General features: G+C 48.7%; 1 protein-coding gene and 1 long non-coding RNA gene across 4 annotated transcripts in view; one reads left to right on the top strand and one right to left on the bottom strand.

Moving 5' to 3' along the window:
• Positions 1-3,685, bottom strand: part of Slc44a2 (solute carrier family 44, member 2) — a 34,310-nt gene extending 30,625 nt beyond the window's left edge. For both annotated transcript variants that reach the window (NM_001359227.1, NM_001199186.1), the window contains exon 1: positions 3,553-3,685. In NM_001359227.1, the coding sequence (NP_001346156.1) occupies positions 3,553-3,583 (31 nt within the window). In that variant the 5' untranslated portion in view covers positions 3,584-3,685. The remainder of the gene's footprint in view (positions 1-3,552) is intronic.
• Positions 3,290-6,334, top strand: Gm39302 (predicted gene, 39302). Of its 2 annotated transcripts, none has more exons than NR_166671.1 (2): positions 3,290-3,814; positions 5,920-6,334. It is a non-coding gene; the product is annotated as a predicted gene, 39302 (long non-coding RNA). The 2 variants fall into 2 exon arrangements; NR_166672.1 differs by having other exon boundaries at positions 3,773-4,016.
• The last annotated feature ends 5,720 nt before the right edge of the window (positions 6,335-12,054 follow it).

Raw genomic sequence — 12,054 nt, 5'->3', positions numbered from 1 at the left:
GGTAGCTGATGAGCACACAAGGTCCTCCCACACATCACTGACAACGGAGTCGAGCCAGGCATGCTGGCACATGCCTGTCACCCCTGCTCTTAAAAGGTGGAGCAAGATAATAAATTGAAGGCCATCCTGGGCTAGACAGTGAGTTCAAGTCCAGCCTGCACTACATGTGATGGATTCTGTGTCAAAACACAAACAGCCAGCGGGGCGTAGTGGCCCACGCCTTTAATCCCAGCACTCGGGAGGCAGAGGCAGGCTGATTTCTGAGTTCGAGGCCAGCCTGGTCTACAAAGTGAGTTCCAGACAGCCAGGGCTACACAGAGAAACCCTGTCTCAGAAAAACAAACAAACAAACAAACAAACACCAACCCCCCAAAACAACAAACAAACAAACAAACAAAAATTGCCAGCCTTATGCATAATGGTGCAGACTCAGAGAGGTCACCCACTCACCCAGTCTCACAGCCTTTAAAGATCAGAACCTTACCCAGGCGAGGTTATGCCTTTCATCCCAGCAGGGGCAGGGACAGGGGCAGAGAGCAGAGAGGCAGGGACAGAGGCAGACAGATCTAAATTCAAGGCCAGTCTGGTCTACAAATAGAGTTCGAGGACAGCCAGACAGTAAAACCCTGAAACCATGTCTCAAAACCCAGAAAGATCAGACCCCAGCTTGACTTGAAGCTGGATCTCTCTAAAGCCTTCCTGTAACAACCCCGAAGCCATTCCCATTGGTCACACTGAAGAATGGGAAAGCACTTACCGCGGGATTAGCCATTATGCCCGAGAGAAACCTGACATTGAGCTATGGCGTGATAAGTCACACAGAGGAACCCTTGGGTGTTTTTTCCCCTAGCACTACATAAACTGGGCGGGGTGGTGCACAACCATCACCTCAGAATTTAGAAGGGGAGGCAAAAGGATCAGTCATTCAGCTACATAGTGAATTTAGAAAGGAAGCTTAAACTATTTACAGCAATGTTACCGGGATGCTTGCACAGAATTTTTATTTTGGTCAGGTGGACTGAGTTTCAGGCAAAACAAGGTCCTTCCAATAGGAAGGCCTGGTAGCCTGTAATCCCAGCTACTTTTAAAGGCTGAGGTAGATGGGCGTGGTGGCGTACGCCTTTAATCCCATCATTTGGGAGGCAGAAGCAGGCGGATTTCTGAGTTCGAGGCCAGCCTGGTCTACAAAGTAAGTTCCAGGACAGCCAGGACTACACAGAGAAACCCTGTCTCGAAAAACCAAAAAAAAAAAAAAAAAAAAAAAAAAAAAAAAAGGCTGAGGTCCGAGGTACAAAGATAGGATGACTCAGGTCAAGGCTGTCTGAGCTACATCTACCTCAAGAATGTGTATGCTCGAGGCCTATGAGGCCTACGTTTAAACCTCAGTATCCATAAGGAAGAAAGGGAGGAAGGGAAGAAATGAGGGAGGGAGAAAGTAAGGATGGAAGGAAAAAAGGAAAAGAGAGAGAAAAAAAGAGAGAACAGAAAATTTCCATTTGCAGTCAAGCAGGGTGGTCCGCCTGGAGGAGGTGGTGTGGCTCTGGAAGCCAGGTAGATCCTCCTTCACAGGCTCCTGAGTCTCATAGAGAAAAATATTATGCTTTCCTTCTGCCTGGAACACACGTGTCTCAATCATCTCACCCGGCCGGCACACGCCAACCTTCATTTCTTAAAACCTTCATTTCTTAAAATAGACCCTAGTGGCTCTTTCACACATAGCATCTTGTCCGTTGCTCTACAACCTTAACAACCTACAATTACATGTTCTCACTGGTCCTTCTGGCGGTCTACGCCTTTCTCTCCTCGGTGGACTGCTGCGTTCCCAGTCAGACCTTTGCCTGAGAAAGGTTCGTTAAATTCCTGGGGGCCTGGGGCTGGGGGGTTGGGGGCTTAGCAGCAGAGTGGGATCTAGGCCAATCACTTGCTGAACACGACTGAGGCTTCCAGGCTTCCAGGCCCTACTACCCACTGAGCATGCGTGTTGCCTTGAGTTTCAGTCTCAGCGCTTGTAGAAGCCCTGGGTTCCAGCCCCACCCACACATAAACACCAGTGCTTTCTGAGCATGAGCGACCCCATCTAGATTCCAGTTCTTGCTAAACATGAGCCAGGGTTCTAGCTTCAAACCCACGGCTTACTGACCATGCGCCATGCATGAGTCTCCGATTTCCATCGCAACACAATGTACAGCCCCCCTCTGCCTCTCCCCGCAAAAAAAGTTCCACCCTTTGGACAAATTGAAGCCAGGTAAAATAATATCCACGCTCATTCTGCCCCACTTTTATTTCAAACAGACCTCGAGAAGACCAAAGATTCTCTCAGGTGTGATACCCAAGCATACTCAGGCTCCCAGACCAAGAATCCCACACCAGAGACAGCCAGAAGCACTCAATAGTTGCACAGCAACCCAAGAGCCTGGGGCTTCAGACCTTCTAGTGGTCTGGGGGCTGGCAACTTCAAGCTGGGAGAGCCCTGAAAGGCTAGGTCTTGCTACCTTCCTTTAGGCCAGGAAGGGTGTGTCACAGCCTCTGGGACCTGTCTATTCTTTTTTTTTCCTCCCCCTGGACCGCACAGACCCAGGAAAGAGGAGGAAGGCAGAGAGCCTACTTGCTTTTCTAGTTATTTTTGAACCATTTCCGGCCCCCTCCCCAAGACTCTAGAGTCTAGCAGTTTCCAGGAAGTTCCAGTCACACAAAGTGGTATATCAGGGGGAGGGATAGAGCCCCTCTGCCAGAGTCTCAGCTATGCCTCTTAAGGCTTGTGGCCGATTTAGGCCCAAGGAACCTAAAATAGATAAGAGGAAGGAGGCTCAGAGTTCAACACCCAGTCCGTGGGAACCCGGAGTCGGGTAGGGTGAGAAATCCGCATCTTGGCCCCACCCCCAGCTCCAAGTGGCTAAGGCCACCTCAGGCCTTACTGAGGTCCGGGTCTCCTGGAACCCTTAAAATTACAGGCACCTGCAACAATCAGCACAGGCAGGGAAAGTTTCTGCATTGCTCCCCGCCTGCCCGCCTCGTCTCTGACCTTCCCTGTCGCATTAGGCACCTAATTCCAGTTATACGGGACTCTTCAGCCTTGCCTCAGTTTCCCCATCTAGTACTAAGCTTGGAGTCGCTATTCTGGATGTAAATGGCGAAGATGTGGAGGACACTTGGGTCTTAAGGAGACGGGACATGTGGCGAGGTCGGGCCCCATTCTTGCCCACACCCCAAGCTAAGATCGCCTCGCATCCCCTCCCCCGCCCATCACCTAATTCTCCCAGATAACGGGACCTCCAGGCGAGGAGCATGCGCCATAAGTCCCGGCTCATCGCTCAGGAAGGGAGTAAGCTTGAAGATCCCCGAAAAGAGACACGGGGGACAACCTGGGCTAGGGCCAAGAGCTCCGGCTGAGCCAGCGCGGGATGCAGAGGCCTGAGGACGCGGACAGAAGGGCCTTCGTACTGCCTGCAGCCACGAGTGTTTTGTTTTAAGGCTCTCAGATGTTGCCCTTCCTCAAAACCCCCTCCTTCCCAAGTCAGCACAGGCGACCTACAGGCCGGAGGCTACTCCTACCATAGACTGCGTCCTTCCGATCGTCCTCCATGGCCTCAACCGAGGAGAGCTGAGTCCGAAGCCAGCGCGACCCCAACCCAAGCGGGCGGGAGACACCGCGCGCTGCTGGCCCCGCCCTGCCCCGCCTGACACCGCCCCCAGCGCGCACGCCCAAGACAGCCCCGCCCCTTAGGGGCGTGCCCAGGGAGGGGCGTTGGGGGGCAGCCACCTTCTGGTTTCCAGTCCGCTCTCTCTGTGGACAATTAGTGTGTTGCATCTGCTGGTCAGTCATTCTTTTTGTTGTTGTTGTTTTGGGTTTTGTGGGTTTGTTTTTGTTTTGTTTTTAGACAGGGTTTCTCTGTGCAGCCCTGGATGTACCGGAACTCTGTAACACGGCTGGCCTGGAACTCAAGAGATCTGTCTGCCTCAAATACTGGGATTAAAGGTGTGCTCAACCACCGCTCAGCAAGTCATTCTTTGTCCAGGTACTGAGCGCTGACTGAGCTAGGGATGCAGAAAAAGTTGTCATGTGCTCATTCATCCTATTGGTAAGATTTTGAGAGTTTGAACACAAGTCAGAAAGGAATAAAAGAGAAGGAGTGGCATGTCCCTGGGCCTCTGGGTAGGAGGTTTACGACTTTAATCTTCCAATCCCAGCACTGGGGAGGCAGAAGCTGCAGGATCTCCTTTATTATTATTATTATTATTATTATTATTATTATTATTATTTTGAGACTGAGCCTCCCTGGGGTCCTAGCTATCCTGAAAGTTGCTATGTAGACCAGACTAAGAGAGATACCCATGCCTCTATCTCTGAGTGTGGGGTTTAAAGGTGTATGCCACCATGTCCAACCTTAAAAGGTAGTTTTGAAAAACACCTATCATTCCAGCACTTGGGAGATGAAGAAGGAGGCACAGTAGTTCCAGGCTAGCCTTAGCTACACAGGAGTTTGAGGACAGCCTGGGGTACGTGAGACCCAGTCTCAATAAACAAAAATTTTCTTTGATCAGTGGAAGGTTTGAAATGTTGACAGACATGATCTAAAATAAGTTCTAGAATAACAATGATTAGGGCTGGAGCGATGTCTCAGAGGTTAAGAGCACTGCCTGCTCTCTTCCAGATCCTGTCTTTCAGAGGACCTGAGTTCAATTCCCAGCAGCCACATGGTGGTTCACAACAATATATAATGAGATCTGGTGCCCTCTTCTGGCATGCAGGCATATATGCAAGCAGAACACTATTATATACAATAAAGAAATAAATCTTGAGAAAATAAAGAATGGTTAACCTAAGCCAGGCGTGGTGGGGCACGCCTTTGATCCCAGCACTTGGGAGGCAAAGGCAGGCAGATTTCTGAGTTCGAGGCCAGCCTGGTCTACAAAATGAGTTCCAAGACAGCCAGGGCTATACAGAGAAACCCTGTCTCGATAAAAACAGAAAGAAAAAAAAAGAAAAGAAAAGAAAAGAAAAAAAGCAACCTTAGAAGTTGCTGGGCAATGGTGGCACACACCTTTAATTCCAGCACTCTGGAGGCAGAAGCAAGCAGGCAGATTTCTGAGTTTGAGTCCAGCCTGGTCTATAAAGTGAGTTCCAGGACTGCCAGGGCTATACAGAGAAACCCTGTCTCAAAAAAAACAAAAACAAAAACAAAAACAAAAACAAAAACAAAACCGGAAAAGAGCCGGATGGTGGTGGCACACTCAGGAGGTAAAGACAAGTGGATCCCTGAGTTGGAGCCCACCCTGGTCTCCAGAGTGAGGCCTAGGACATCCAGGACTACACAGAGAAACCCTGTCTTGAAACTCCCCTCCCGCCCCCCAAAATTAAAAGAGACAGTTAAAATGGAAAATGCTTAAAATAGAGGAAGGGAAGCGGGTGTGGCTTTGTGGTAGAGCATTTGGCCTAGCATGTGTAAGGCTAGGTCTATCCCCAGCTAAGAAAAAGAAAGAAGGAGAGAAAAGGAAGAGAGGAGAGAAGAGAGGAGGAGAGGAGTCGCAAGGGTGTCTGGTAGTCTAGTTGGGAGCTCTGTGGGCCGTGGAAGGAGGCATAGAAGAACCTAGCATGGCGTGCAGGACTTCTAGGCCATCCTTGGCTATGTATATAGCTGGTTTCAGGAGAGCCTGAGCCACATAGAGCCATCCCCAAGCTCTTGATGTTGGCCTGGGGGAGGATCCAGTGTGGTTTTGGAGAGGTCACACGGGTAGTGCAAAGGTCACATCTTCTCCTGGCCTGCTGTGCTGATAACAAGTCCTGCAGCCCTTGTATCCCTTTCTGTGAAGGAACATCCCGTGTGTTTAACATTCCAGGTTGTTTCTCTGTGAGCACAAGGATCTCCATGCTCCTACATCTCCACTTGTTTTTTTTTTTTTTTTTTTTTTTCCTTACAGAGAACTTTACGACTGTAATGGAGGCCAAGGTTGAAGGCATTGCTGCGTGGCTAGTCTATTACACGCACAAGATGGTTACAAGAACACCTAACGGAATGACCAAGGATCGAGGAAGCCATCTGAACCATGATGGCCCTTCGCAGATGACTTAAGAGAGTTTTGCTTATCTCTTTATGCGGATGGACCTCTTTAATTTGATCACCAAATAGTATGAGAAAACTCTGACACATTAAAGCAACACACGCCAGGAAATTATTGATCACCAGGCCAGTGCTTGAGCCACAAATAATCTATAGTTGCTCTATTTTGTAGAACTGTGGTTCCGTTTGCCTTTCTCTTAACTAATTTCTTCTAATTTTTTTTTTGCTGTAATATCAATAGTTGTACTAATCATGCAAGCGATTTTGGAAACCTCTCTTTGTATTTCAGTCATTATTTATGGGACTGGTAATACAAAACCCCGAAACCAACCCTTAACAAAACAACATCATATGTCTACTACTATAGGCAACCTTTCTTTTTCTTTTCTTTCTTTCTTTCTTTTTTTATTTTATTTTATTTTATTTTTTTTTTTTCGAGACAGGGTTTCTCTGTGTAGCTCTGGCTGTCCTGGAACTCACTCTGTAGACCAGGCTGGCCTCAAACTCAGAAATCCGCCTGCCTCTGCCTCCCGAGTGCTGGGATTAAAGGCGTGTGCCACCACGCCTGGCCCCAGCTTGGATTTTCTATTGGGATGTTTCCTCTCTGTAGGTTTATCCATTATCTTCAGAATCTTCCTGTCTCCTGGTCTCCAGGATGCTGTCCTGGTTGGATGCATTGGAGCAGGAGCCATCTGGGACTTAGTTCATTTTCTGGAAAGCATTTTGGATACAAGCATAGGCTTACCCTGGCATAAGAACACAGGGGCCTTTCCCTTAATTAGACTGTGCCTCCTTAAGGGAAAAATGTTTTGTGGCAGCAGAAGAAACTTTATCGTTTATAGTGAAAATATGTGTTAGTATGGGTTAGACCTCCATGCCTCCCACACTACTCCTGCAGAGGACCCAAGTTCGGTTCCTGCTCCCACATAGGCTGGATCACAAGTGCCAACATCTCTAGCTCCTCTGACTCCCAGGCTCTTTGCTGGCCTCCCCGGGCTCCCCACACACGTGACATACACACAAATAAACAAGCAGTGTCTTTCTAGAGTGGAAGAGCCTGGGAGTGGTACTAATATTACTTTTTAATCTTATGTGTGTGAGCATTTGTCTGCACGTGCACATCTTGTGTATTCCTTCTGCTCGTGGAAGCCAGAGACGGCATTGGTCCCCGGAACTGGGATTACAGGTGGTTGTGGTGTGGATGCTGGGAATTGAGGGTGGGTCCTCTGGAAGAGCCTTGACTTCTGAGCCATGTGTCCAGTCATAAAAGCTGAGTTTTTATAGAGCTGACTCAGAGTCAGGAGAAATTCGAATTTTTTTTTATATGAAGTCTTTATAACAACTTTCCAGTGTGGGGAAAGTACTCAGAGAGGTTAAGCAATTTCCGCACTGCCACACAGTGAGCATGAGGAGGAACAAAGAGGTGAACCTCAGGAAGTGGGGCTGAGAAGCCCACACCCTCTCCACGGTTGTACAGCCATTTAGTAGTTTGGTCCCATATGGCAATGGGGGTATGATGGGTGAAGAGGAACCGAGCTTGGGAAGACATCACGTGCATGCATGCACTTATACATAAACGACATGAACAAGCAATGGTTTCTAGAGAGACTGGAACCAGGCAGTGCAGGTGCGAAGAAGGAGGATGTTTAAAAATACTTACTTCATTTTTGTTGAGAGTACAACTTTCTTTCTTTCTTTCTTTCTTTCTTTCTTTCTTTCTTTCTTTCTTTTGGTTTTTCGAGACAGGGTTTCTCTGTATAGCCCTGGCTGTCCTGGAACTCACTCTGAGAGTACAACTTTAATCAGCAGTGAGAGGTAAGCAGATCTCTGTAAGTTCAAGGCCACCCTAGTCTATATAATGAATTTCAGGACAGCCAGAGTTATAAAGAAAGACCCTGTTTTTTTTTGTTTGTTTTTTGTTTTTTTTTTTTTTTTTTGGTTTGGTTTTTCGAGACAAGGTTTCTCTGTGTAGCCCTGGCTGTCCTGGAACTCACTCTGTAGACCAGGCTGGCCTCGAACTCAGAAATTTGCCTGCCTCTGCCTCCCGAGTGCTGGGATTAAAGGCCTGTGCCACCACCGCCATCTCAAAAATATCAACAAGCTGGGTGGTGGTGGAGCACACCTTTAATCCCAGTACTTGGGAGACAGAGGCAGGTGGATCTCTGAGTTCAAGGCCAGCCTGGTCTACTCAATGAGTAGCCAAGGTTTCACAAAGAAACCCTGCCTCAAAACAGCAAGGTTAGTAGCCAGTTGTGAAGGGTCCCTGCCGGCCATAGAAAAACCCAGAGGAGGGCTGTGTCCTGGACACAAAGTAGGAAGTCAGAGGGACCTCTCCACAGAGAAACAATGACATAAAGAAAGCAAATTTGGTGAGAGTTTTGTAATGAGGGGTGAGGGCCATAGGTCAGCTGGAGTCTGACTGCTGGGTTGGGAGCCATAGGTGTGAGAGGGAGGGTGGGCGCTGATTGCTGGGGTAGACATTTCTTTAGAGGGAGGAGAAGGAAGGAGGCTGATAAGTAGAAACTGAGGTCGGACACAGGGAGGGAGGAGGAGGACAAGATATTTAGAACAAACTGGGACAAAGCCACCATCCCGGGGATGGTGGTGGCTACTGAGCCAAACTGGGCTGTGCTAAGCCAGGCTGGGCTGGGCTGGGCTGGGCTGGGCTGGCCGAGGCAAGACAGTGAGAGTCTGTTCTCTGCCCCCAAGGAGGCTCTTGGTCTCATGAATTTTTTAGCTAACTAGGCCTTGAGTTTCAGATTCCAGGGCGTTGGGCCCAGGCTTCTGGGTTCCATTTACCATGTGAATGCATCTTAGGTCCCAGGAGGGTGTTGCTGGCTTTGTGCTGTGCACATTTAAGTCCGGAGGCCTGAGGACAACTCCAGACACATTCCCTTCTTAGGAGCTAGCCATCTTTCTTTAAAATTATATTTGGTTTATTTTCTGTGTCTGTGTGCAGAGGGCAGAGGACCACCTATAGAAGTCGGTTCTCTCCCATCAATCATGAAGGACCTGGGGATTAGACTGGTGCTGAAACAGCCACCTTTGAGCAATTTCACTGACACCCCCCCCCCCAATTATGAGTTCTGTCTTTAGTCAAGGTGACAATATGTAGCCCTGGCTGTCCTGGAGAGTTCTGACTGTGGAGATCTGCCTGCTTCTATCTGGAGAGTGCTAGGGTTAAAAGCTTGTGTTACCAGCCTGGCTTCTCTGGCTCTCTCCACACCTTGTATTTTGAGATGTGTGTGTGAGCTCAAGCATGTGTTTGTGTGTGTGTAAATGTGTGTGTGTATGTATGTATGTATGTATGTATGTATGTATATCACAGTGTCCTTGCAAGCAGGGAAGCCCCTGGAATCTGCCTATCCCACTCCCAGCAGAGGTGAGGCGAGCCCAGGCTGCCTGTGTCTGCTGATGATAAGGAAGGACTCCTCTCCTGGAGCCTATGAGCTGGAGCCAGCTAAAAGCTGAGGGGTTGAGCCCAGCTGGTAGATCATGGGTCTAGCATGCAAGAGTGTCTGGGTTCTAGCCCCAGCACCACGTAAACTGGGCACGATCGAGCATTCCTGTGATCCCCGCAGCACTGAGGCAGGAGGATAATGATTTCCAGGCTGTCTGGGACTATATTATAGCATTAATAACAAAACCAGACAAACAAAACTGTTGGACAATTTTACCCTCTTGGAGCCAAACTTCAGGCTCCCCATCTTGCCAATGGAAGATAACAGCAGCTCGCTGGTTCCCTCAAAGGGTTATCCAGAAAATGAGGGCTTGGCTTAGCCGGTAGAGCGCTTGCCTAGCATACACAAAGCCCTGGGTTCCCTCCCGATCACTGATCACTGCACCACATCAATGGACTGTGGTAGGGTATGCATGTCACCCTGTCCCTTAGAAGGTACAGAGGTGCTCAGGAGTTCAAGGTGATCCTTGGTTAAATATGAAGGCCTGGAATAGATGGTTGTGGTTGCTGGGATTTGAACTCGGGACCTTCGGAAGAGCAGTCGGTGCTCTTAACCACTGAGCTATCTCGCCAGCCCCCTAGATGGGTCTTTAAAAAAGGGTGTAGGGAAGGTATTTATGGCGAGCCTGAAGATAGTGCTGCAACTGGGGAGGGTTAGGCAGAAGACTTGGCAATTTAAGGTGAAAAATAAAAAAGCTGGGCGGTGGTGGCACAAGCCTTTAATCCCAGCACTTGGGAGGCAGAGGCAGGCAGATTTCTGAGTTCCAGTCCAGCCTGGTCTACAAAGTGAGTTCTAGGACAGCCAGGGCTATACAGAGAAACCCTGTCTTGAAAAAAAAGAAAAAAAGAGGGCTGGTGAGATGGCTCAGTGGGTAAGAGCACCCGACTGCTCTTCCGAAGGTTCGGAGTTTAAATCCCAGCAACCACATGGTGGCTCACAACCATCTGTAAAAAGATCTGACTCCCTCTTCTGGATTGTCTGAAGACAGCTACAGTGTACTTACATATAATAAATAAATGAATCTTTAAAAAGATTTAAAAGGAAAAAAAAGAGAAAAAAGGGGGAATTTAAGGTTAGCCTGTGCTATACATGAGGCCCCAGACAAAAACATTAAGGGCTGGGAATGTAATCAGGGGCACAGGGCTTGCCTGTCACCAGCAAAGGTGGGCGTTCCACCCCCTAGGACTGTCAAAACAACCAGAATAAGAGAATTGTGGCCTGATAACCCGGCTGTGTGGCCCTGAGACTGTCTGTGCTCTGCTTCCTCCCAGGTGGTGGCTGATAAGCTCTTCACACAGGCCCTCTGCTTTAGGACAATTGCCTTGGGAGATCCTCATAGCTGCATCTGGACTCCCGGCCTGTTAAAGGTCAGAGCCCGCACCGATGCCCAAACGGGCTTTGTCGCCCCCTGGCGGCTGCACAGGAAACGTTTCTTCCACAGCGGAGCGTCATGTAGATGGCTAGGCTAAGGTTTAGAGTGGGTTTTTTTCCCCATCACCTTCCGCAAAACGGTATCCCAGCAATGGGGAAGCAGAATGATCTTGAGTTTAAGGGTAGCCTGGGATATTAAAAAAAAAAGAATGAAATTAGAAAACGGAAAACAAAGTCAGACATGTTGGTTCGTGACTAATCACAGAACTTGTAAGGCTGAGGCCAGTCTGGACCACACAATGAGCTCCAGGCCATCCGGGCTATCTCAACCTTTCTTCTAGATTTTTTTTTTTTTTTTTTTTTTTTATGGTTTTTCGAGACAGGGTTTCTCTGTATAGCCCTGGCTGTCCTGGAACTCACTCTGTAGACCAGGCTGGCCTCGAACTCAGAAATTCGCCTGCCTCTGCCTCCCGAGTGCTGGGATTAAAGGCGTGCGCCACCGCCCGGCTTCTTCTAGAATTAATAACACAAAACAAATAAACAACACGAGCGAAGCATGGTGGCGCCTTTAATCCCAGCACTCGAGAGGAAGACGCAGGTGGACTCGAGGCCAGCTATGGCTACACAGAGAACTCTGTTTTGAAAAAAATATATACAACTAGCAGCAACAGCAATACTAATAATAACAACAGAAACAACGAAACAATTAAAATGTTTAGTGTGAGAAGGATTAACACTACTGAACATCTAGTGGTGGGCACCGGGTCACACATAGAAAAAGGGCCAAGTCCTGTTGAAACTGGTATGTGTGGGTGAGAGAACAAGTTACATAGACACACGAACAGGCTGATGCCCTGGTGGGTGGATGGATGCTTGATTGGGTGGATACGTGTATGTATGGGTGGGTTAATGTAGATGTGAATGTGTATACGTATGTGGAAGGGGGTGATGGATGGATGTGTGGGTGGGTGGGTGAGTGGAAGCGGAGCGTGAATGGATACATGGGTAGGCGGATGCGAGGATCGATGGAGAACTTGAGACAGGACAGCAGTCGCGGCTCCTGGACCAGCCTTGGCATTTGCCGCCGACCGTGCCTCTCACCTGGCGGCCTCCCCTTTAAGACGCATTCACCTGGCGGCCTCCCCTTTAAGACGCGCTCACCT

The sequence above is a fragment of the Mus musculus genome, chromosome 9 (genome assembly GCF_000001635.26).
Source record: "Mus musculus strain C57BL/6J chromosome 9, GRCm38.p6 C57BL/6J".
Classification (NCBI taxonomy): domain Eukaryota; kingdom Metazoa; phylum Chordata; class Mammalia; order Rodentia; family Muridae; genus Mus; species Mus musculus.
The sequence above is the reverse complement of the archived record's forward strand: the minus strand, read 5'-3'. Positions and strand labels throughout refer to the sequence as shown.